General features: G+C 32.1%; 1 protein-coding gene across 2 annotated transcripts in view; it reads left to right on the top strand.

Moving 5' to 3' along the window:
- Nucleotides 1-213: 213 nt before the first annotated feature.
- LOC118189709 (uncharacterized) overlaps nt 214-27,935 on the top strand; it is a 50,841-nt gene continuing 23,119 nt past the window's right edge. Inside the window, exons 1-8 of one of the 2 annotated variants that reach the window (XM_035360367.2) lie at nt 214-363; nt 739-822; nt 7,734-7,753; nt 12,396-12,441; nt 12,537-12,712; nt 20,370-20,498; nt 20,621-20,770; nt 27,054-27,384. In XM_035360367.2, coding sequence (XP_035216258.1) covers nt 747-822; nt 7,734-7,753; nt 12,396-12,441; nt 12,537-12,712; nt 20,370-20,498; nt 20,621-20,770; nt 27,054-27,384 — 928 coding nt within the window. In that variant the 5' untranslated portion in view covers nt 214-363; nt 739-746. The remainder of the gene's footprint in view (nt 364-738; nt 823-7,733; nt 7,754-12,395; nt 12,442-12,536; nt 12,713-20,369; nt 20,499-20,620; nt 20,771-27,053; nt 27,385-27,935) is intronic. The other variant, XM_035360368.2, reaches the window with a different exon arrangement.

Raw genomic sequence — 27,935 nt, forward strand, 5'->3', positions numbered from 1 at the left:
TATGGATTGAGGCTTAAAAGCAATTGTCATACATCTTGAGATTTTAAGAGCTAATATCAACAGAAAGGGCTGTAACGAAGATCATTTCATATACATGTATTTAATGATGTTATCCAACATAATTACAAGCGGAGGATGGGAAGAATTCTGTCCTGATAAATCTGGTCCATGGAATTGATTTTCAGTGATGCGCTATAAACCAATGCGCAGAATTGTGGACTCCTCTCCTTCTTTTACGTCACTGAAAGTGACACTTTTGTGTGGCTTCACTGTGCGGCACTTCTCTATCGTTCGAAGACATCTTTTACAGAAGACTCGAGAAAGGTAGTGAACATTTACCATATTGAACGCGCTTTCAGGCAGGTATGTTTGCTACAGAGTCATGTCTTATCACTTTTTGACTAATTTAATGCAAACTGTAGTGTAATTTATAGAACAGCTGCAATGCAGTACTGTTCTACTGCGTAGTTACTTTCCTATACGTAAGAGATGGCTCTAGAAGCTTTTGTACGCATTGTGCAATATGTGACGTAATACTGAATTTTATATGCATGAAAATGGCATATACTTCATAAAAATATTCAGAATAAATTATCATTTACTTTATAAATTCAGTTTATAAATTCAGAATGTACATTAATTGATTTTTAGCACTTGATATGTTTCACGACAAGATAAATTAAGATTAAAAAATTTATTGCTAAGTTGAAAGGAAATAAATATTTCATTTATTTTCAGAATAAATCATGAAGTATTGGTTTCTGTCGGTGTTAATCATATGCACGAGTTTCCAACAGTATCTGACGTCTCAAGATCCTACAAGTAAGTTTATTTGAAAGTTTCAGAATTCCACATTTATCAAGCATATTGTTCTAATAAAATATACGCAAAAATACTTATTTTCTTATATATCAATATAATTTAGATATCTGAAAAGCAAAATAAGCTTCCTAACAGAAGGAAGTTCATGAAAGTAATTTTTATGACTTTATAAATTATATCTAGCAAAACATTTAAGTTTGATTAACCTGCTATTTCGGTCTAATCATTTTAATCTCAATGCCTTGTTTTTCTAATGCTTATTATACTTTATTTACACTATATATTACATTTACATAATTTCTGTATCATATACGTTAGTTTTATGTATTTTAAATTTGCCGTATCATTTAATAGTTTCATCACTATATAATAAATGTAAGTATCATGATAGTCTATGATCTTTGCGATAACGTAATGAGTGGAATGTTAAAATAAAATTGCAAAATGTTTTCTAATAAGACTCAAAGAAAAATAATTCTAAACCTAAGCATATCATAAAATAATTTAAAGTCTTTTATGAGAAATCCCATACACTTTTCTTTAATAGCTACTACACCAAAAATTAAAATTGTTAATGAGACTTGACTTTCCCAATTATCAAATATATGTAATTCATAAAAATGGCCCGTATGATTTTGTAAAAGAAAGCAAAATGTTGAGACAATGTTAAACAAAGAATGAGTGAAGCATTCTCTTTCCTTTGTAATCCCTAGACTCTAATTCGTCTTTTACTTTACGTAACTTGTAATTTGACGAATATCGAATATCGGCAAACGGGTTCGATGCATGGTCAGATTTTGTGTCTTTCCTCATGTGTAATGTAAGTACGAGCCTTTAAAAAAACGATCTGCATAAAAGCATCTCTTTCCTTAGGCTGATAGCCTTCGTGCGATTTGCAGTACTCAATGAAAGAAACTTTACGTAATCACTTTCCAAATCCTTCACTGATTGAAATTTTAAAAATCGATGTATGTTTTAACGAAATGTTTACGTAAATGAAAACTGCGCCTTCTTATGAAAACATATGGTTTTCATAAGAATACGCAATGGTTAGCTTCCTTTCATTCAACTGCAAAGCAAAACAGACGAATATTCTCTTTGTAAGTAAAATGAAGCAATTTAATGTAAATGCTTTCGAAAAGTTTTAAATCAATTAATGATAAACCGTTAAAAGGGGCTATTTTTAATTAATTTTCTTTTAGTTATTAGAACTATGATCTTAACATTACTAATTTTAAAAACCCTCTTTATTTATCATATAATATTGAGAATATGAGGCTAACTTAACATTTAATAATCCAATTAACTAAAAAAAAGTTTTAGGTACCAGAATGTAACATATTCTGAGAAACTTATGATAGTTTTTTTTTGGGTGGGGGAAAAACTAAATAAATTTAGCATGAATTTCTTACACTTATTCAACAGCCCTATGGGATTTACATCTGGCTAAGAGAAAGTCTTCAGAAATGAATTCAGGTAATAGAACAGTGATTCTACTGAATATAAATGAAATAAAATTTCATTAAAGCTGCACGAAGCTACTGAATCATAAATCAAAACTTAATGAATAAGAAAGTTACCTGTTGTCATTATTTCCTTGATCTGAATAAGGTTAGTCCATAAATCATCACATCTAAAAGAAAGAGTGCATCATCTATCGTTTCTCAAGCACTTGGGCTCCTTGTAAAGGACAACCCGACTTTTACCTGACTCAGTTCAGATTTTGATTGAAAATGTTCGAGAAACGGAATACAAAAATTCTTTCCCGCTCTTCCTCTACCATCAACCTTTCGAGAAGGCATTCATCTCGGTGGATTTTAAGTCGCAAATACACTATACGTTCATAAACATCCATGTCTTCCTTGCCCAACGATCCAACAGGCGGCTTCTCCAACAGCTTAATAACGGAAAGGACAACGATAGCTATTTCTTATAAATTTAGATGCACAATTACATATTTGGCTGCATCCATTGTCCACTGTAAAAAGTAATATACCAGGTGGGCCTGAAGTTTCCATACGTAGGCTAAGGTAATAATTTATCAAGTACAATAAAAAAGAAAATCGTTAGTTCTTGATGTGCAGAAAGTTTTGCTCCACCCTGTGTAATAAGAAATCTTACCGTATTAAATCCAGAGAATACGTCGGAATTCGTTATTATTTCTTGAACTAAAAAACCGTATATGATACTTCCAAAGCTGATGATATTTCAGGATATGCAACGTTGAAAGCTAATAATATATCGTATCCCAAGTCAGAAATTGTTCTTTGTCTCTAAATTAGATTGAGAGACAGGCATAGATGCAAAACATTTACAAGTGGTACATAGATTTTAACAAAAAATTAAATGAAAAAACAGGTTATTCGTTAAATAAGAGAATAAACCAAAACAAAGAAATTTGCGTGCCTGTGGTGTAGTGTTCTTCCGTTCTTCCAAAGTTCTGGTGTTAGAAGTTCCATTCTTAAAAATAACTAACACAACAGTGCTATCATGCTTGGATAACTACTGAGGTGCTCAACTAACTATCCCTTAGAATTCAATATTAATAGACAGTTTTTTACGCATAATATAGGGGGTTTCGTAAATTACCATTGCGACTGGCAAAGACTTTAGCACATTTCAAAAGGTTTGCGAAGAAAGCCTGAAATGCAGTTTTGGTAGAGTATGCCATTAAATGATGGTTACATTAAAAAAGTTCACTACAGAAAAATGAAGGTAAGCAAATTAAAGAATTTACTTAGAACTGTCCTAATTTTTGGAACACTTCAAACGTACTGGCTATGTAAGTGTACTTTGATACGAAATAAAATTTTGCATAATCATATATTTTCTTCTAAGAATTGTTTGTTTACTGAATGATTATCTTGGATATAATTAATTTGTCCTTTACATAATGCTCAGGTTGTAACATTCCAAACCTAGATATAACTGCAATGCGTCTGGAACGTTGAGAACTGGATAAGCAAATAATCGCTTAGTTCAAAATGATAGAAAAGTAAACTTACGAAGGGTTGAATACGATTTATTATTCACAATAATTTAACAGAACGACTCCTTTCTTGGAGTTTGCGATAAAGCCTCCACTTGGGCTTAAACTCAGGAATACTAGGAATTAAAACTTAACTAAACTTAAATAAAAAGATACAGCCGAAGATATCAAGATTCTAACAGAGTTGGGTCTTTAACGCTAACTAACGGCGAAGCTATCAAGGGCCTAAAGTACGGCCGAGAGTAATAATATCTTAAGAGAGAGTAGCCTAAAAGCCTAAAAAGGCGCTCGCGCGCTGCTCAGAATATCTGGCTCTTTCACGAAGTGAATAGAACTTCAAAGTTCAAAGTTAAATACTTCTCCTCATTTGCATTTGACCGGGATTCTGAAAATACGTTCTGGCCGGAAGTTGTTAGCTGAAATTCAGAAAGGACAGGAAAAAAACTAAAAATTAACTGTCAGAGAAATTAAGGTAAACCTTACAGGGTTTCACTTGTAATGCAATAATGAGAGTACTTGAGTATGTTAGAGATGCAATCTTGTGATTTTACGGTCAATATTATTTCCAATAGTTCGCTTCAACCCGCCTAACCATAAATTATTATAAATAAGCAATCAATGTCAGAATAAAGAGAAAGTTATTTTACCTATCTCACTTAAAGTATGTATTTTGACTTTATACTTATCGTAAAAGACACTAGAAATTATTTTTCCCTTTATCCAGATCATTCCCGGATTAGGAATCATTTAAATAAATATCTTTTAAAGGCAGTCTAAAATTATGCAGTAGTAAATTAAGAAACTGAGGAATTTTGCCTTAAATTTCATACTTCCTTTGACTAGCCGTTGAATGGTGTACCGTATAATAATGCTATAATATATTACTCGTGTGAAAAACAATATAGCTTATATCAGTTGAAGAATAGTTGAGTTCAATCAGAGTAAAAGACATTAAATTTCAGACTTCCTCTGAATAGCAAACTACAAGTAATAATATTATACTATATTACTGATGGTGGAAGTAATAAAACTCAGATTAACTGAATTGAAAATATTAAATTTTTTTTATATTATTATCATTAAAATTTATAGAGTGCTCTACATCGGCTTCTTTATAGAAACTGCTTGCACCATTCCAACACTTTCAAAAAAGTGTTGGAAAATTTTTGCAATCTAACGTTATAACATTTTTATATGTATTGCTTTATTTTAATGTGAGTAATATGTTATTTTTAGTATGGAGTTTCTTAGAACAATTGTACTGCATTCAGTTGATGAAGATGCACATTGTCCAAATGAAACTTCTGATATGATTCGATTAATTCTCTGAAGATTAAAATAATAAATATATATATTGTTATTTTTTACCCATATATGGAAGAAAAAAATTTGCTGATTTTCCATAGATAGCTGGTTTGATTGGAATATTATTCAGTTAGATCAGATTTAATAAAGTACAATGAATTATTGCATCTGTATATTGAGAGATACGAGTAAATAACTTATCTAGCCCCCTTTCCCCCCAAAACCATTCACATATATTTGGACATTTTACACTATTACACATACACATACAATATATACATGCAGAAATACTATGTGTATACATATATGTGCAATTTTAATAACCCATTTTAAAATGTTGCGCAAAATTTACTTTTGGAATCATACCTTTCACTGGAAAATCTAGCGCAAATGCAGAATGATTATTCTCTTTAAAAATGCGTGTGTAAAGAACTATTGTAGCTAGTAAAAATATTTATCAAATAAAATAAAAATTAAAAATTCACAAAATAAAAATTATTAAATTATTTTTTTAATTTAAGAATAAAATAATTTTAAAATATTCTTTTGTACAAAATATTTTAAAACAAACTGCGTTTAATTATTCATATACACACATATATACGTATCTTGTTGCATCTTAGAGAATTTAATTACTGCAACAGCCTTCACCAATCTTTGCAGCCATATAAAACGACCTAAGAAAAATTTAAAAATCACAATATCACACTAGAGTAAATTGGCACATGCTGGCAGTCATGGTAATGAGATAGAAGTTCGTCTTGTAGAAGATGCTGCAACGGGAATAACGGCAGATCACTGAGATCTTATAGCTGTATCACAGCTCAAGAAAGCAACTGACACCTTTGTGATTTAGTGATACAAAGACCGAAGAACATATTACCAGACTGCATATTTAGACACACACCGAAATATTAATAACCCGCAGTTAGTAAGATACATCTCGGGGCATGGTCCATCCTCTCTTTATTTTGCACGATTTAGAATCACAAACACAGAAATCTGAAGCTGCGGAGAAAAAGGAAATACAGGCTAAAACTTGACAAGCTGCTCGTTAATCGATAGTCTACATATAAAAATTTCAACAACAAATAAGCAAGCATACATTAATCAAACAGCGGTATTTAGTTGAAAAGGTCACCCAAGCCATAAAAATAAACTATCCGCACTTGGAACAGACTTGTGTCCCACTTCATAATAAGTGTAATATAAAGTACACTTCCTCTGCATTAAAGAAATTTTAAACCGTTTATTATATCAGGACTTTTGAATAACTCTGAAAATATGACTTGGAAAACAACTATTTCACCTATATATTTCACTATATGCATATATGCATATATATATATATATATATATATATATATATATGTATATTTTTTATGAAGATATAGGTAGACGAGGCCAATTAACCATATGGTAGAGAGATGGTGCCCGCGTTCTCCCGTCACTCACTCATTCTAGCTCTAACGATCTATATTCTCTAGCTCTCGAGGCTTTCTAAATGATTCCCAATAGACGTCGACGATATTCTGTACTGACTATGTTGTCAAGATGTACTGACTATAATTAAGACACAATAACACGCCGAATAAATACTCAGAAGTCAAACAACAAAAATCAGCGTTATACCTACAAAATTTTCACAGGACTAGTTTCGATGGTTTTACCGAACCATCATCTTCAGCTGCAAAACCGCGGTTGTTGTTTGACTTCTGAGTATGTACTGACTATGTTCAGGCGTCCTATGTACTGACTATGTACTGACTATGTTCAGGCGTACTGACTATGTTCTGTACTGACTATGTTGTCAAGATGTACTGACTATGTTCAGGCGTTCGCGAGAAGAGAGTTGAATTTGCCGGGGGAGTTCATTTCGCTGCGCGGAGGACACGAAGAACTCATCTAAAGCTCAAACGAGTGAATCCAAATTCCACTGTTGTATACTCTGTTAGTCTCGGTTTACCTAAGTAAGATCCTAGGATAATGTCTGTCAAGGATTTAATACTCCCTCATAGCTATCCGTGTATCTATAGCTCCAGAAGTATCATTAATATAAAATGTCTGAGACGTGGTAGGAATTCAGTTGTAGTCTTCTCCGAATTCTATTGAATTAGCTCACCGGTAAGGAAATTTGTAGCAAAATATCCATTTGTATAGCAACCTGGAAGGGAATTTACGTCTTACTAAAATGCTATCTTCTTTTTTATCATTATCACTTAATAAAATGCTTTTTTGCTTTAAAATTCTAATTATTTGCACATCTACACAAACGATACATTTATGCTTAGTTTTGTAACTGCTACTTAAATGAATTTTATGTCCTGACGCAATCATTTTATTAAAAAATAAAATTAATTCTAAAGCTGATACTTTGTAATTTTTCAGTAACTGCTTTTCTTAGATTCTTATTAATTTCAGTTTTTTATTAACTTATTATTTCTGTATGTAAATAACATTGCTGCAGAAATGAATAACCACAAAAAGAGATTAAAAATGATATTTCTAAGGATTATATGCATTTATAATTTCAAAAATACGTGAATAGGAGTAAATGTGCATGTTTATTTATAACGTTACCATATAATGCTAGTTATGTTTTTCTTTTCTATTGTAGGAAATGATGCAGATCAAGAGGTAAGAATAATTTTTTCTTAGTTTTTAAACTGATAGCTTTTTAGCAAAGAAGAGTCGTACAGAATTCCTCATTTTGTAACATACTGTGCTTAATCATTTAAATCTTTCCTTAAGCTTCTAAGTATTTTTAACAAATATAAAGTTTATTTTAATTTAGGAGAGGTAGCTCTAAACTTCCCGATTAAAGATTCAAAAATTAAGAACGGTTAGGACAATAAGCTGAAGGTAATAATTGTCTTGTGGCTCATGATCTCATTGCATCTCCGGGTTTGCTGAGTTATTTGGTTTCGGAAAAATAGTTGCTATATGTGCCTAAATTTAGAAATAGTTATTCCATCTTATTCCATTAGCAAGGAATTTTGTGTTTATGAACCACTTAACGTGATTTAAACCTTTACTACAATTTCTCCTTTTCGTAGCGCTCACCAGGATGCAAGTCAGTTTGAAGTGTGTTTAAGGCTAGGGTTTTGAATGGTTTAGATACAGAACTTTTGGCAACGGCACTCACAGTTTATTTTCTACCAGACAGCTCTGCTGTTTATATTCTGATTTGAAACATTTTGCTAGACGATGTTAATATGCGCCATTAAAGTTTTGAGTCAGTTCAAGTATGCCAATTTATGAAGCCTCCGACTACAATACTTTAAATTTGAATTTTGTTATTTAAATTCCCTCAGTGGTCGAGTTTTTTTTTGTACTCACAAACTGTGCTTTCTCTTCATTTCAAGAGTTTGTAAAGTCTCAGTCTCTTTCGTAACATGCACTAAGTCAAGACTCTAAGCAGAACTATGCAAATTATCGCTATGTCTAATTAAGCACACAAAAAATATAACAAGGGTATAAAAGACCATTTTATTAAGAACTCAAATAGCTGAACAGAATCCACACCTGGTTCTTAAAAATCCAGCTAGAATTTATGGCGTAAACTGGAAAGCAAATTTTGTTAGCTTAATTAAATGTAATTCAAATTCAAATAAAATCTAAGTATTAAGTTAGTTAAATGCTACGTAGAAATATTCAGTGCGCAATTTGGCTCGAATTTAAACTGGCTTGACAGCGCTATTTGCAAGATTAAAGTAACGCTATAGACAGCAATGCAATCGTAGAATATCAACTTGTAACGTGGCCTTCAGCAGGCGGAACACACTCTATCTTAGGTAATCTAAAATCTTCCTTTATATACTATCTACATCATTTAAATATGCGCGAGCTAAAATTTGTATTCTGGCAGAAAAACGGAAAGGGCGAAGTGACAATAAAAATGCATAACATAAAATACCTGGTTATTTAAAATAAATAAATAGCTTACAAGTTAATAAAAAGAGTTATTTAAAGCCTTCTTATGACTTCGTTGTAATATTTCAGACGAAAAAAAATTCGCTTTAGGATTCTCTGTGTTGATTCAGCTTGTTTGAACTATTTTGTTTTTAATAGATTATTCTGTGTACGTGCTTCCACATTTTTTATAATAATGTTATATGTTTCTGTGAATTACGGATTAAAAAGAATTTTGACGCATTTTATACATCACTTGCATGAATGTAACCTTAAATAGTTCAACTTTGAAGCTCGTTAATGAATAAAGTCTAGTGTTTAAGTCAGTGTAACTCCTTTTTAAGTGTTCTTAAGTCAAACGAAAACTAACTTGGATTTTTAAATGCATTTTTTTAGGTTAGGTAACTTTGACGTAATATGATATCCTAAAAATTTTCTCTTCCCCTAAAATTGTTCTTAAATAAAGTACTTGCTATGTTCTTCTCAAAAAGTATTTATTGCACAAATTATGATTGAGTAATTACAGGAAAAAAAGTTAAAAGTCTTAATTATTGCGAGAGACTAAGATTCTATGTAGTATGTACATTAATGGCAAAATACTTCAAATGTGCTGGTACCGAAAAGCGATAGCGATTACATTGCTGTGCATAGCAGCTGAAAATAAGATATTTTAAGATAGCAATTTATTATTACACCTTACAGATGTTACTTATACATCGAATTTATATAAATATTTTTAAGCATGCCAATATTAAAAAAATTCCAACCAGCTTTAACTTATAATGTTCGTTGATAGAGAATTTATATAAATTTCTAAAACAGCTTTTTGATAATTCCATGTAACAACCTTGAATCAAATCTTTGATAAAGACAACGAAAATTTGAAGCCATTTTCAAGAAAGATTAGTTTTACAGCTACATATTAGTTTATGACAAGCTTATGTACAATATTTTGTTGATAATATATGTTCTATTAATGCTGGGATAAAACATTCTAGTGCCTGAAGTTAGAAGTATCTCTGCCGTCCTTCAATATGCTACTAACTTCGGGGAAGTAATTCAGTTCAATTAAGTTTTTGTGACTTTTGCCTGCCTATCCAGTCTAGAACCTCGGGCGACTGGCCATACAGACTACCCCTTATCCAGCACTGTTTAAGGTAGGCATTGTGTTTCTAGATAGATAGATGTACGGATATTTCAGCTTTTGAAGGAATTAAAAAAAGAAAAAACTCCTTCCGATACAGATTTGATGTCAACTGAAAGTGAAAAAGAGTATGTTATGTTTTTTTAATAAACGAATTCAGGTTTGGTAGATATAGCGAAAAGTGGAGTAACTTTGTAGTTCGAAATCAGGATTATGGGATTCACTAAAATTATCGCAAAAATATTATGACATGTGGAAGGGACAGCAAAAGCAATTTTAACAATATTTAACGGAAATTATTTTTCCGTTAAATATTGCAACAAGCAATTTAACGGAAATTATTTTTCCAGTAACTCCATTAATGTGCATTGATTTAAAAACATGTCTTTGTTAGCTTAATTAAATGCGATGCTCTTGCACAAATTAGAGTGACGATAAGCAAAAGAAATTTGAAAAGTCCTGAGCCATTAAAGAAAATTTAAGCCAAGTTTTAAATAAATGGAATTTTCGTGAGGCATTTATCATAAAACTAATACCCAATGGTATACTTCTGTAAATACTAATCGCTGTCTTCTAATATTAATTTTAAGAATCAAATCCAAATACCGATCACATGTTAATGCTAATTAATATTATTTTGAAGTGTATGATGTTGAATTCAATAAAAGGATAAAAATCAAATCAAATGAAATTTACTAAGCAATTCGTCAAGTTAGAAATTAATAACTCATCTTCAGATCTCAGGTGTAACAGAAGCTGTGTAAAAGTGGCTGGTCTGAAGCATATAGGTTAAAATTTAATTAATCATGACTTAATATGTTCCATAACAAATCTTAATGAACGGTTCATGGAACCCACGTTTCTTTGAACTTGTAATCAATCAATGAATACAAATATTTTAAGAATGAGTTCGCTGCCCAAGTAAGAGAGGAAACTAGATATTAAGTAGCTATAAGTTACTTAAATTATTATTACAACTCAATTTTAACACCCGATTTACTAAACTAAAAATACTTATAAAGCGGTTCTACCGAATCGGAGCAAAATAATTGAATCCCATCATTGCTTGTTACCCTCACTTTATAGACATGAGCTAGCAATGAAAAATATTTCATAGAGAAATCACAAAGGGAGAGGAAACGAGAAAAAAATTAAGATTTTACCATTACCATAACCCAACTCAAATTTTTCATTATTTTCTTTAATCGAAGTAAATTTCAAATACAACTTTAATCGTGTGCTAAAATAAAATAATTCACTTTTTGTATATTATCTGATATGCAACTTGGAATCGAAATGTCTTAAAAAACAGGAGAAAGGAATGACATCCTGGCATATGTAAAATGAGGCAAAAAAGGTTTTGAACTGAAAATAAGGTACTAATTTATCCATGTAAATACTATATACAGTTCTACATTAAATATATTTTACAGCAGTAGGTGCAGTTGTAAGGTTTTAATTTAAACTAACCAAATTTCTTTTTATTTTAAGTTACCCTTTCCTGTAAACTCTTATTTCAACTTTTCCCTTCAGAATGAGCGCGCGGTTCAGCTTTATGCTAATTTGTTTTGGAGCCAAGTTTTTGTATTTACGAGTAAAGGTTAGTGAGAAACTTCTCAAGTGTGAGAGAGTTTTTAGTCTCAGACCACTTCGGCTCGGTGGACGTTCGCCAGACTAGTTAGTATTTAAATTCTTACGCCTTAGCGCTATTACTCTAATACTTATTGAAGTGATTTAACTTACTAGTACTTAGCTAAGGCTTGCTACGCACCAGAGATAGGCCAATCTCGCGTTTAAGCTCTATGAACAGCGACTATTTAAATGTCTACTGAAGCTTTACTTTAAATTGTTTGATTGTTCAGTTTAGACACAAGCGCGGTCATTATTTTTTTTGTTATCACTCCCGAGCTGGGAGTTGCTGTAAATAGTGATTTAAATAAAAGGGTATTTTACACCCTTCTTACGTTGTAGTTCTTCTAGCACTCACAAAAACAAAGCTGCGTTCAGCTCACTGTTCGAGATTAGGACCTTGATACTGTCACCAATATGTTTGCCAAGAGTACGCATAGGACACATAGTCCTGACACAGTTACAATATAAAATAAGCTTAAGTTCATAAATAAAGATATTATTAATTTTGTTAGCTTACTATCTAGACAAAAAAAAAAGGCTGCGTTTATGTGCTAATTATTTCAACAATTCTTGTTTTCTTTTTATTTTTAGGCCTATGATGAAGTAAAAGAACTCGAAAGTCTTAGGAATGAAAACAGTAAGTAATGACAACTTGCATTAATGCTTTTTTATTTCGGATGTATTTCATGCAGTTGAATTTAGGTAATGTACCATTCTATAAAAAATGTTTAGGCAAGCATAACAATACAGAAAGTGGCCCACAAGATAGTGGGAAAGAACAGCAAGCAGTGCAACCAACAGCAACTCCCAATACTGACGAAAGTGATCCGCAACCAAATAGCCGTAGTGCCATTTTTCGTCACAGAGGGATAACACAAGCTAAAAAGAATAAATACTGGAATGCACAGGTCAGTGGATAGCATTTTTATAGTCGAAAGCAAAATGACTTTCTCATTTCATTAATGCTTATCAATAATTCCCATTCTGCAAAAAGTTTCCAAAAGTGATACTAGTTTTTTGCACCTTCATCAAAGAATGTCTCTTACTGTGCACTTTTGAAAAATATATTTGCTTAAACTGTAAAAGATAACTAAACACACGCTATTTGTACAGAATGTCTTTCTTAATTAACATTTACATCATATAATATGAAAATTATTAGCTAAGAATAATTCAATAAAATTAATTGCAAATTATACAGTCATGGTTTAATGAATTTATAAGCAAAAAACAGAGAAATAGTTCATTAACCTCAGAACTGTTGGTAATCAGCTTATAATGTTCCTCAATAGTTTATCTAAATAAATTATAATGTTCCTCAATAGTTTATCTAAATAAATTATAATGTTCCTCAATAGTTTATCTAAATAAATTATAATGTTCCTCAATAGTTTATCTAGATAAATTATAATGTTCCTCAATAGTTTATCTAGATAAATTATAATGTTCCTCAATAGTTTATCTAAATAAATTATAATGTTCCACAATAGTTTATCTAGATAAATTATAATGTTCCTCAATAGTTTATCTAGATAAATTATAATGTTCCTCAATAGTTTATCTAGATAAATTATAATGTTCCTCAATAGTTTATCTAGATAAATTATAATGTTCCTCAATAGTTTATCTAGATAAATTATAATGTTCCTCAATAGTTTATCTAGATAAATTATAATGTTCCTCAATAGTTTATCTAGATAAATTATAATGTTCCTCAATAGTTTATCTAGATAAATTATAATGTTCCTCAATAGTTTATCTAGATAAATTATAATGTTCCTCAATAGTTTATCTAGATAAATTATAATGTTCCTCAATAGTTTATCTAGATAAATTATAATGTTCCTCAATAGTTTATCTAGATAAATTATAATGTTCCTCAATAGTTTATCTAGATAAATTATAATGTTCCTCGATAGTTTATCTAGATAAATTATAATGTTCCTCGATAGTTTATCTAGATAAATTATAATGTTCCTCAATAGTTTATCTAGATAAATTATAATGTTCCTCAATAGTTTATCTAGATAAATTATAATGTTCCTCAATAGTTTATCTAGATAAATTATAATGTTCCTCAATAGTTTATCTAGATAAATTATAATGTTCCTCAATAGTTTATCTAGATAAATTATAATGTTCCTCAATAGTTTATCTAGATAAATTATAATGTTCCTCAATAGTTTATCTAGATAAATTATAATGTTCCTCAATAGTTTATCTAGATAAATTATAATGTTCCTCAATAGTTTATCTAGATAAATTATAATGTTCCTCAATAGTTTATCTAAATAAATTATAATGTTCCTCAATAGTTTATCTAAATAAATTATAATGTTCCTCAATAGTTTATCTAAATAAATTATAATGTTCCTCAATAGTTTATCTAAATAAATTATAATGTTCCTCAATAGTTTATCTAAATAAATTATAATGTTCCTCAATAGTTTATCTAAATAAATTATAATGTTCCTCAATAGTTTATCTAAATAAATTATAATGTTCCTCAATAGTTTATCTAAATAAATTATAATGTTCCTCAATAGTTTATCTAAATAAATTATAATGTTCCTCAATAGTTTATCTAAATAAATTATAATGTTCCTCAATAGTTTATCTAAATAAATTATGTTCCTCAATAGTTTAAATAAATTATAATGTTCCTCAATAGTTTATCTAAATAAATTATAATGTTCCTCAATAGTTTGTCTAGATAAATTATACTGTTCCTCAATAGTTTGTCTGGATAAAATGTCAAGGAACCTAGTGAACTAAGTAGCGAATTATCGCTTAGTTAAAGTAGTTGATACAGAGACTTAAAATACCCCTTTTAATCACTCAAAGAAATAATAACGGATGGGCCCATCTCGGGCTTGTAGGAAAGCCTCCACTTGGCTTTTAAACCAGGATAAGGAAATGAGAAACTAATCTAATTCTAAATTAAATAGACTTAGTCGAAGCTAGACACAAATACCTAACGTAGTTGGCCCTTAAATTAACCTAACCGGCTATTCTCAACAAGCACGTACAATACGGCCGAGTGTAATAGATTCATGAACGAAGTAGCCAGAAGGCAAATACGCGCCATTAAGGACTCCTAAGCACTCTCTCTCAAAGTAAGCTGAACTTTCCTTTAAGTACTTCTTTTAACTCATTTGCATTCAACGCGATTCTAAAAACTCATTTTGGCAGTGGAAAACAAGAATTGGAAGGAAAGGGTTTCAAAATTAAAAATAACTGTTATAAAATTAAAAATAACTGTTATAAAATTAAAATACACCTTACGGGCTACTTGTTAAACAATGGACCTGAAAATTTTGGTAAATGAATCCACCTAGCCTTTATTGTTACAAAACCCGGCTAACTGTGGAATCTGCTTTTGTAAAAAACCATACATTTCATACGTACATAAGAACCGGTTTAAAGTCGTGCAACAAATCACAATTGAGGCATTCCCATACTTTCCAGACATTTTTTCAGACTCAAATGGATTTTCAGAGGAAAATATTGCTCTAAATACTGGAAATCTTGTATAAACTGAAATTGCAGTTCAACAGATGATATATACTATTCATGATGTAATAAAATTTCAAAGCTGAATAGCACATCGTTACATTTTACGCGTTAACAATCGATACGACTGCAAGATAATAACAAAGAAAGGCATGCTTTTTTATTGTAAACTTGTAAATTTCATTAAGGGTGAATGTGAATAGGGAGAGAACAGATCAGGGCCATTTGAAACCTCGAATTCCATGATTATATAATCAGATTCAAAAATCGGAACTTTTCTTCTTTTGTTTGATATTCGATTCTTTCGAAACTAACTTAAAAACCATCAATTTATTTAACTCAAAACCTAGAAAAACTAGTCTTATTGACATCCATAAAATTATTTAAAAAGGGACTCGATTACTGCGCTTCAGCGGATGTGTATCTTCAATATCACCTCACCGTGACTCAAAGTTTCCCCAATCTCTTAATTTTCTAGTGGCCCTTTCCTCTCTATACTTGCATCTGTTGTGACTATTACGTTTTTGGAGCACGAACTGCGAAGTAATCAACTATAGCTTCGTCGGGATTTGAACCATGGATTTTCCACTTACTGACTGGATGTGCTCAAACCCAGAAATTACTAATACCATAAGACCATTCGCTGAGAATCGATAATTTTACATTTTCTCCCACTTAAAAGGTGGCTGAAGAAACCCAGTTGATTAAATGCAGGTGGTGAAGAATTACCGTCCACCATTACTTTAATTTGGACTTCGTTACAGAGATATTTTATCTTTTTCAAAATCCGAAACAGGATTAACCAGCTATGTCCTTACTAGGATTCGAGCTATAGATCTTACATTTACTGTCTGGACTTGTTAACCATTTATATCACGACAGCACACACAGGACAATGCGATAATTTCTTACACATTAATTTAAATAGATCCTGAAATATATTAAAAAATTTGAATGATTACTCAAATGCTTTCTTCAAATTATATTCATGTAACAAACCCCAAATATTTTAATTGTATATTTCATTCGATGAATATAATTTGCACCACCTTAATTAGTATATAAGCATTTTAAAAACTTCGTTCTTAAATTTCACTTTTATGAAACGTAGATTTCAAATTTTATTTTTGGTTAAGGACTTTCAATATTATGCTTAAAGTTTTAAAATTTTTCATTCTTCATTTTTTATTTTCAAGAAAAATTGGAGTACGTTCTAAAATTCGGGTTGAACAAAATTTATGATTCTTCCCAACTTTGCAGCAGATGAAAAAATAAAAGCAACTTCAAGTTCTGTGGTGTATGATGAAATTGGTGCTGCTACCATTGAAGAAATTTTGGAAAATTGGAGTACGTTCTAAAATTCGTGTTGAACAAAATTTATGATTCTTCCCAACTTTGCAGCAGATGAAAAAATAAAAGCAACTTCAAGTTCTGTGGTGTATGATGAAATTGGTGCTGCTACCATTGAAGAAATTTTTTAAGAATTTCAAGAAGCAAAGGATCCCGTTAGAGGAAGCCGCGTTGAATTACTATTTTATATGTATATATGTTTTTGGATATGTCTTTCCGTGACTGATTAACCATCATTAACCTTAGCATTAACTGATTAACTTTGGCACTGAAATCCTTTTGTGAAACTAGATGAAATGCGAGGATTGAAAATGTTAAAACTGTTATCCCAAACTAAAGACTATACCTTAACTGAGGTGAAGCAAAGCCGATCTTAGATTTTCTTATTTCTTGCTGAACAGGAAGATATAAGAAATTTAGAAGGAAAATATCTATAGAGAAGCTTAGAATGAAGAGAGCACAGAGTTTAGATTGGAGAGCAAATATTTTGTGGTTTTTTTTTAAACAAATGCCAGAAGTTGGGGAGTTTCTCCTTCTTAACCAAGTATAATTTAACAAAGAAATGACGGTATTCTTTTAAGTAAAGAATTAGAACATAGCATCTTAAAATTCAAGAGGTTAGCTCTGTATTACAAATTATAACAATTTGGGGTTAGCTCTTTTTTTTTTTCATGCGATTTTGCAGTATTGCATGCTTAAGAGAGTACATATGTGTACTTCTCAATTAAATGAAAATAAAGTGCACACTTAACATTTGTTTAACTGAAATGTTTGCATTTTAATTAACATAATAAGGTGTTTAATTATTACTTATATATGTTTTTAAATTATTTCATTTAGGGGGGAAATCCATGCAATTTAAAATATTATTAATATATGAAAATATTACTAAAGTATATACTTAAATAAAATTACATATTGTATTTATTAAAATACAGTATGATTAGTGATGATAAATTATGCAACTTTCAGAATAGGCAATAAAAAATGAATCACATGAATAAAATTTTAAAGGAAAGCCCAAGTGAAAGCCCGTATAGGCATTCTTCCGGATAGCTCCGAAATTCCTTAAACTGGTCTTGTTGCCTATAATATTTGAGTTTCACGCCAATATCGGTAATACACAGTTGAGCAGTATAAACATGGGCTATCTGCGGTTTTCTGACACCTGAAACGAAATTTTTGCTCGTCCTTTGTAAAGAATTAAATAAAATTAATTATTTAGAAACGTTCCGAGAAAGATTTTATAAAACAGTATATGACTCCTGCAGATGAGCTGAATATAAAAGTGAATCTTTTAACTACGTTGCTATGTTAAGTACAATACGAAATTTTGAGCCAAACCAAATGTATTAGAGCTGCTGTGATTTCAAGAAATAGTATTATCATTAAATGCTTTTAAAAATAAAACATTTTCTATATTTAAGGAAATAAAATATCAAATATGATTAACTCATTACGATGCTTTACAGTTCTTACTGGTACAGGTTATGTACTGTGCAAAAGAACGAGGTATTGAAACAAAGGTGTTCCCAAGTCCAATGTGAGTACTAGCAAGGCTCTCACAAAAAAAAAGTATTTTGGTAGATATCCTTTCCAAAGCAAATAGTCCATGAGGCTTTATTCTAATAAATAACCTGATCGAAATATTCTTGCTTTTTTAGATCTAATTATTTACTTATAATTTTACATTTTTTTTTTTTTTTATTTTTAGTGATGCCTTATAGTGGTCGCCTTCAAATAATTTATATCTGTTAAGATAGAGATATAAATGCTCTTCAGATCTTTTCAATCAATCAAAACTAGTGTAAATAATGCGTTATTAAAGCAACATATTCACCTTGGTGGGCATTAGAAGATAATTGTGTTTTCTATTGAAAATATCTTTAATTTCCACTGTAGAGTCATTAGGATTATTTGGAAGCAGGAAAGATGAAAAATATGCAACCGCCTTCGCCGGGAATCGAACCACGGACCTCTGGAATCCGGCCCAGTGTGCAGAACCACTACACCACGAAGGCTCGCTAGGAAAGTGGGAGAAATACCTTATATACTGCCCTTTTTAAAGGGCGACTAGGGTTTTAGGGGACCTAGTCGCCAAATCCTGGGTGCGGAGAATCATCATCCACAACCATTTTTAGTTCGGGCGCCATTTCTAGAGTCATTAGGATTATTTGGAAGCAGGAAAAATGAAAAATATGCAACCGCCTTCTCCGGGAATCGAACCACGGACCTCTGGAATACCGGCCCAGTGTGCAGAATCACTACACCACGAAGGTTCGCTAGGGAAGTGGGAGAAATACCTTATAACACAATTCTCTGATCTATAGATAAGACTCATACAGATTTATTTCTTGTGTATGGAAAAAAGGATTATTCCCTAGAGCAGTTCTAAAGACTAACTATGCGAAACAATTCTAACAATTAACTGTAATAAGTATTATGATAATAAACTTCGTTATAACTGTATGTCTCAATATCATGAGAATGATGAAATTTTGAAATATGTATAAAAGTTATACGCTTAAGTATCCATATACTTCTTAGGTAGTAGGAAACTGACACTTTATTAGTCAAAATCAAAATTTCTTTGAAAAATGTCCGCCAAATTAGCACAACAAAGAATAATATTGTGGATTTATTTCATCAAGTAGCACAAACTAGTTAAACAAAGTCACAAAACCGTAAAGTTTGCCTTCTTACTGATGCGATGATTTTGAGTCTAAATGAGGATAATCAGGCTAATTTTTTTTACAGGAGATTTCAATATTTTGTGTTCATTCTGGCTGGGTATCTTCACCCTTAAATTAGCTACTGTTTCATTTCAGAGTATCGGGACATTTTTAGACACGATAAAACATTTTAAACATCATTTTCCATAGTATGCATCTAAATGCTGTCATTTATAAATCTTTAGCATAATCGCAAATGAATTTAATTTATTTCCTTGTAATTCTATTTCTCATCCTTAGCAGTAGCAGATTTTAGCGCGCTTAAATAAACTTCATATGTTTAGTTCATTTGATCATATTTAATTTGTAGTAGAAATGTTATTCTGAACAGAATGAAAACTATAAATCTAATTTTAATTATTCGCCAAAGTAACATCATGAACGTATATTAATAAGAATTAAGTGTTTGCTTGCAAAATAAGTAATGAAGACTGTTTGGAGTCATCACCAAGACCCTTCAGCTTAAGTTTAATTTTTAAAACGGTAGAGTGCTAGTGTGACGCACAAACCACTTGAATTTAAATCGACATGAATTAACTACACTGATGAACAGGCCCGCGCCAAGCCTAATTGGCGCCGTCGTGCAAATGTCTATCGAGCGCCTGTATGCAGTGACGATATTAAAGGGAAACTGCTTATGGTTAACACTTAAAATGAAGCATTATTAACATGATAATATGAGAAACAAAAAAATTTCATTTTATCTTTCAGTTTGTCTAAATGTGCAAACATTTTATGCTTTGTTAAAAGCCACACTCAAACATACATATTTATTGAAGAATTACACATATATTTATGTTCTAAAAAAGTGACACTGCGAGCGAAGCGAAATAATACACTAAACGCACTGGAAACCAAATATATTACTGATCAAACTGAATCAAATCCAGTGGTTTTAAATTTTAATGGCTTTTCAATACATTATTATCGAATTCATTGCATTCCTAATGAAGGGTTTCTAAACTTTCAGCCTAATGAAGTATATTCTGGATTTCCTGGTATCCAGTACTCTCCCGCAGACCTCGCTAAGTATGTTATTACCACTGGCGATGAAGAAGGAGTTGCAGTGGCAGTAGAGGAGCTTGTAAGAGAAGGTCTGGTATGTAAAAAAATGTGGCAAACTTGTTGTAGACTATTATACTCATTAATAATATAATAATTTAGAAAACAGTTTTTGTTTAGTTAAATTTGTGTATATGTTATGAACGCATTTTTAAATAGCTCGGTCGTACGGATGCTATAAACTACTTGCAAGATCTAAAACAAATTCTGGAGAGGATGAAAGAACAACAAAATGAGCAACTAAAAAAGACGGAAGAATTTAAAATTCCGACAGCATATCTCCAGATGCAAGTTCCGAAAATGCCAATGGTAAGTTTAAAGTGATAGTTCATTTTCCGCTTTACTGCATACAACCAATTTGCATTATGAGTATCTTTTAGGGATGATATCAAATGGTCATTTCATAAAGTGTTAATGGACAATCGGCAAAATCTTTACACACAGAAATTTCTTATATTCTTGTCTAATGCGTATGCAGAAGAAACAAATTTTAGCTATAGGTTTAGTATTCAGCTCAAGAACTTATACAAACAAGTTCACCAAGACCTTTCAGCTTAAGTTTAATTTTTAAAACGGTAGAGTGCTAGTATGACGCACAAACCACTTGAATTTAAATCGACACGAATTAACTACACTGATGAACAGGCCCGCGCCAAGCCTAATTGGCGCCGTCGTGCAAATGTCTATCGAGCGCCTGTATGCAGTGACGATATTAAAGGGAAACTGCTTATGGTTAACACTTAAAATGAAGCATTATTAACATTATAATATGAGAAACAAAAAAATTACATTTTATCTTTCAGTTTGTCTAAATGTGCAAACATTTTGTGCTTTGTTAAAATCCACGCTCAAACATATTTATTGAAGAATTACACATATATTTATGTTATAAGAAAAGTAACACTGCGAGCAAAGCGAAATAATACACTAAACGCACTGGAAACCAAATATATTACTTAACACTATTTATTATCTTAAAATTAAAAACAAATTAATTTACATAGCTAATAGGTTTGCACCGAATAAATTGTTGTTAGCAGCGTCTTTTACGACAACGTTCAAACTCTGATTACAACAGGACACAAAAAATGCTATAAGGGATACATCCAAAATTCATTTCAACACAACACTATGTTGTTGACAATGATATAGCTTAGAGTTTCAACCGGCGATGCTATACTTTCTTCAGAAGTTTGCAAAAACTGCAGTTCATGTATAAGATCTATACTATTTATATCGGTTTGATTTTTATCAGTTAATGCTTTTTGAAGTTTTTGACATAAGCTGTCTTACGTGATGCTGATGCATATGTAAGGGTAGAAGCCGGTGCCGTAGTCGTGTTCGACAAACTGCTGAATCCTTATTTTGTGTCTACTGTTGCAATCGTAGTAATTTGTGCAACATTTATATATCTCAGAACAAAGGGCGTTAGCACAGAAACTATTAATTTCGTTTTGGCATTTTGCGTCGATTCACTTTTCAAATTGAAGCCACCAAATATTTCAGCCCTGTATTATATTTAAAGAAATTAAATAATGAAGAATCTACATAAATGTATATGTTTCTCGCATTGTGATAAAACAACGGTACGTAAAGCCATCAAATTTTGAATAACGCAATCCTCCAGCGAATCTGGAAGCCCTAATTTGGAATTTGTTTTATTATCTATTTCATACTTTGTCAGACATTAAAGAATTTTTTATTAAGAAACTCAACGATTTCAAAGCGAGAAATGGCATATCTCTGTACGAAGAATAAACATTTTTATCTCCAGCGCGCGAGACTGAAATTCTACAGATATACTGATTTTAAAATAATTTTGCGATATTGCTGTTGAACTGAATTTTATGGTTTAAAGGCGAGGAACATGATATTTAATAAATAAAGGTAACACACAAAACGTTAAAAAAATCCTGAATTTGAAAGCTTTCAGATTTTTTTTGATTGCTTGTTGTTATTATACTTAAAAAAGAAGGGTAAGCGCAGTTACATATTATGTTAAATTTAGGTTGGCTATTCAGAAAAGCGATGTTTTGAGCATAATTACTAGAAAAAAAAATTTTTTTACATGAACCATTTGTTTATTAAACTAAAAACTATCTTTTGAGAAGAAAGGATTGACATATTTACGGAGTACCACTGAATTTAAAATATACCTATTTGAGATTTGAAGTAAAGTAAAAATATACAAGGTATTCTGATATTAAGAATTGCCATTTTCTGATTTTTAGCGCTAAGGAAAACCAAAGGAAAGTGTTTCGTTATTTCATTATATCTTAAATACAAATTTAAATTTGATTTATTTATTTTAATAAACAAAAAGGTACCTCACCTCCTTAAATTATTTGGTATTGATCTAATATATTTTCCCAGAAATAGTTTAAGATATACTCAGTTTCTCAGAAGTAAGGTAAAATATTTCAAACAGTGATTTTCCGAGTGTTTTTAAGAAGTGTTTTATATAATAGTTCTTATTATAGTTATTTTCTACTTTTATTTTTACTTCCACTTGTTCTGCGCCTTCATTTCATTTCAGAATTTAATGAAGAAAAGAAAGCGAGAGGAAGACTTAATAAACCAGAACTTTAAAATTTCTCGGTTCTTCCCAAACCCAAAGAATACCCAAGCTGATAGTATTAGCAATAGTTGTCCATTAACGTCTCAGCTACCATTGAAATTACCAAAGGTACCTAATAACCACAAAGAGTTAGAAGGTGTTTTCACTCGGAAATTACCTTTAATTTCAAAGCTGCCGGTTGAAAAAAACAGAAGAGATACTAGTGAAATTTGCAATTTCTGCAGTAGATACGCATTTGCCTGTGCCTGATGATTCCGGATTATGTTGGATATAATCCATTATTGCTATCCCAAGTTCAAGCCTTAATAGAAAATGGTTCTGGATATTATCGAAACCTGGTTTCCAGTTTTAGTTTCCCCAAAGACAAAAAATAGACCTAAATCTTTTTAGTTGTGTTTATGTCGAATCTTGCCAAACGAAAGAGCAAAAAAGGATTGATTGCTAAATTCTGCTGAAAAAAAATTCTGTTTATCGTTTTTGTTGCAAAATTTTTAACAATTTCAGCAACGTAAAATTTAGTAGTTCTGAATTTAATAAGTGTAACCACTTAAATTAACACTTAAAACTTTATGAAAAAAATAAAATGCATTTCCAGAATCTACAACTTTGGTCCGATTTCTGAGAACGATTGCGAAAGAATAAACCAGTAGTTTTAGAATTTCAGAATTTATTCAAAAAAAAAAAAAAAAAAAAAAGAGACTAAGCATTGGCCCGATGTTACTGAAAGAATTATCTCTGCCATTCAGTTTTTAGCCAAACAAAACTTAGCCTTCCGTGGTACCAGTGCCCACCAGCGGCCGAGCGGTAAAGACGCTGAACACTGGTAGTTCGGTCTGAGGTTCGAATCCCGCGAACGGGCTGGCTGCATGGGCGTTTTCGTGGTTTTCCCCATGTGTAACGTGTATACGAGCCAGTTTCCCTTAGAAAGTCCTCCACGAAAGGCATCCCTCCCTTTAGGCAGATAGCCCTCGTGTGCTTTGCCATAATTAAATACACCAACACCAACACCGTGGTACCAGTAAAAAAAATTATTCAAAAGAAAGATGAATTTTTTAAAGTGTATAAAAATGATGGCAAAATTTGACCCCATCATGTCTGTAATATTAATAAAATTCAAACTTAAAAAATACGTTTCATTACCTTGAAGATAAAATCAAAGTGAAATAATTAGGTTAACAATTAGCAAAAAAGATAAATGCTGCACAAATTACTACGATTGCAATAGAAGACACAAAATAAGGATTAAGCAAATTTGTCGAATACGTCTACGGCGCCGGCGTCTAACTTTACATACGCATCGGCATCACGTATTTTCACTTTCAAATAAGGCAGAAAAGAACACTGGAGACGAACTCCTGCCCTGGTTATAACTTTTCGGTCAAACACGACAGTGTGTTAGAAAGAAGAGGCACTCAGACCTGACAAACGCGAGGCTGCTTTTACACAGTTAAATGCCCCAACCTATCGGTCGAGCCGACGAGCGAAGATTAAGCTGAGTCGACAGGAACCTCAGCAACTCATATTACACCCCCGTCCTGGACCCCGGACAGCAGACCGAAGTCACTTAAACACTGCCAGACAGATCGGGCCACCAATCCGGCCTGTTAACACTACGTCATGGTACTAGACTTCGGTTTTAGGTGCACCCAGGCGGAAACCAAGGAAGGATATGAATATGCAGTTTTGAGGCTCCAGGCGCCCACTGGAAACCTCAAGCAGTTCGTAGAATTCACCAACTCCACCGATTGAGGGGGGGTGTTTCGTCCCGGACAACCATCATATCTGACTAGATAGCTCCACCACAACCAACGGAACCAGCCAAGACAGCATCATATGGTCCCTGTCGAACCTGAGCCAGCCATCTCCAGCAATGACTCCAGTCCTGTAAAGATTTTAAACACCTGTTGCCGAGACTGCCTAGGTTCAGATCATAAGCAGTAGGTTCTCAGCTTTTGCCTGAGTCGACCCTCGGGGAGACGTTCAAATAAGACAAGAATTTTCCTGTTTAGACAGGCAGCGAGACGGCCTCTTGTTTTAATGACTGCCTGGCGCCGTTTTGACTCGGCGCCGTCGTGCGCCGCACGACTCTGCACCTATTGTCGGCGTGGGCCTGCTAATGAATGAGTTTTCATCCTATCTTGACACAAATGAAAACAGTGAAGATATAACAGCAACTCAAATATTTATTAGTACTTCTTCAAGTTTACAGCTAAAGAGAATAACAAAAGTAAACTAGTGACTAAAGAGGAAAACAAAACTAAACCAGGTCACAGTTACATTAGTAGTTCAACATTTACAAATCAATATATTAAAGGCACAAAACAGATTTCAAATACGCATCTGATTAATAATATAAATCAAATCTGTTTTGTATTATTAACATGGCATCTGATTTAACCCGCCTTCTGACGTAACTACAGTTATAAAATTAACTCCGTAATAGTCAGCAGCAGGAAGAACAAAGAGGATAACAATGTTGAAAGCCTAGGTTGTTATATCTGTCACCCTAAATCACAGTATGCGTATTCCCATCGATTATGTACAGTTAGCATTAATTTTCACCCAAGAAATTCTGCAGATTATCTCGCTATTTTACATTGCATGTTAAACTTTCGAGAGACAGCGTATTTGGACAGGAGCTGCAGTTTATGGTAATAGTTAAAAGCCATTAAAGATTCATATGAGGGACACTTAATTCATGCTTGGCATTAAAAATATAACTTTTAAAATGATCTTCAATAAGCAATAGCCAATCAGGTATGACTTTAATTAAGAGCTAATATGATTAATCTTACAAAAATTAAGTATACAAGCCCATTCGAAAGAAAAATCTTGTTTTAGAAGTAGACTGGTTTCATTGATTGCAAGTTGAGGAATTTAAGGGGCAAGATTACGTAGAGTGGTTTGCAAGGTCTGACGTTTTCATATCTGACTGAATTATGGTAAAACACATTTGGGATACCTAACGGGAAGGATATGTCCGTATTTACATTACACATGAGAATCCGACTCGTATTCATGTTATACATGGAAAAAAACACGGAAACTCCCAAGCAATCAGCGTGCTAGCCGGGATTTGAGCCTAGTCCGAACTGATAAATGTTCAACTGTTTTGCCAAATGGCCACAGGGTGATCCACATTATTAACCATCTATTAGGTTTATATACACGATTTGAAAAAAGAAATCTCTTAGATTTAGAACAGTAACAAATGTTCTGTTATCATTTTGGCTCCACGAAAAGCAGTTTTTAGTGGAAATGGCAACTGCACAGTAGAAATTACCTATATGTTGCAGTTTCTGGCACTTCAATCTTTTGTTACTTTCAAGACCAGATTGCTTTATGCTATATATTTGAGTCATCATTAGCTAAGAGTATTTACAAGGCTGCACTGGCATTCCAGAGACAGGATGTACATGTAAAATGCAGGAGGACCATGCGATTGTTTTATTTGATTGTTCAGTCGGTTTAAAGGTTGTAACTTCATCGCTGGTCTTCTGGGTCAACGAATGTTACGCTATGCAACCTTTTCCTTTCAATATGTGCTCAAGTAGGTCCGTCTGTGTTCACTTTGGCACAAGCTTGGGTGATTTAAAAAACTGCATTAAATTTAACTAATAATTTATATTAATATTACAATAATATAAGTTGTTCAGAAGCGAATCTAGAAACATTTATCCTCATACGTTTTTCATACAACGAAAGAAAGTCACATAGGACATTTATAACCAAAATATAGAAATTTCTCTTTTCATTTCTTGTATTATTTGCCACTCCCATGTTTGTAAACTGTAAAGCAAAGCTTTTTTAAAACCGGATTTATCATTCTGAGTAATTTTGTAAATTGGGCGTCAGTAAGGAGCGATTATAAGTTATATTTTAATATACTCTGTTTAAAATTAATTGTTCGCTACATTACATAACTGCACACTTCACGTAAGATACGTCTCCAAGTTCTGAATTTAAGTTCTTCAAGCTTTTATTCATTTATTTTTATGTTTTATTTTTAAACAGAGATTGTCTAATCCTCCACGAGAGCATTTTCTTGCTCAAATGATGAACGATAAGAGAGAATCCAAGGCCATCGAGTCACCTCCAGCCCCTGTCGTCACTACAGAGCATCCCCATCAAGTAGTTATTGCTTCGACTTCTGAGCCTAAAGGACCTACGCATTCAGCAAGTACTACAATGCGTCCTAAAACTGAAGCTTCACCCGTAGAATCGTTTAAAGACGACGACTTCAAGAGGAGAGCGAAGGAAAAGGAAGCTCGTAATTCTTTTGATTTTACCCTGGAAGTCATTTACAAGCTGGCTAAAGATATGTTTTCTCAGAGTATTTTAAGAGGTACAATTATATTTTAATATGTAGTTCAAGGCATCCTTACTTTTTTATAGTTAAATACACAAAATCAGTAATAAGTCTTCTGATAAATGTGTCAAAAATTTCTATGAGATAAAGAAGAGTCTTTTGGGTTGCACCTTACAGTTAGTAACGCATAAGTAACGCTTACTTACAATAACGCTAGTAAGGCAGGTTTGACGTGTCTTGTGATATCCCATGATATGAATAATATATAATAGACATTGGACTGTATGACACGCTTCCTAAATTCAATGCAGAAACATGTTTCATAGAAGCAATATATTTTACACGAGTTATATGAAAAAAAGCTATTTCCTAATTTGGAGATATGAATGTAGGAGTACGCATTCGCTGCAATCTGCTAAATTCTTTCAACTGACCAGATGTATCTACTGTGTGATTAAAAAAATATGTATAAAAAACGTAAAGACAGGTAACAGATACCGAAATGAGCAGGTTTTATAATGGAATGTATGTCTGTTTTGTAATGGAGCTTTGAGACAGTAGAATGGGCTGTTGAGTGGTAAGTAAAA

This window comes from Stegodyphus dumicola, chromosome X1 (assembly GCF_044657685.1).
Source record: "Stegodyphus dumicola isolate Sdum_Otavi_A_Nest chromosome X1, ASM4465768v1".
NCBI lineage: Eukaryota > Metazoa > Arthropoda > Arachnida > Araneae > Eresidae > Stegodyphus > Stegodyphus dumicola.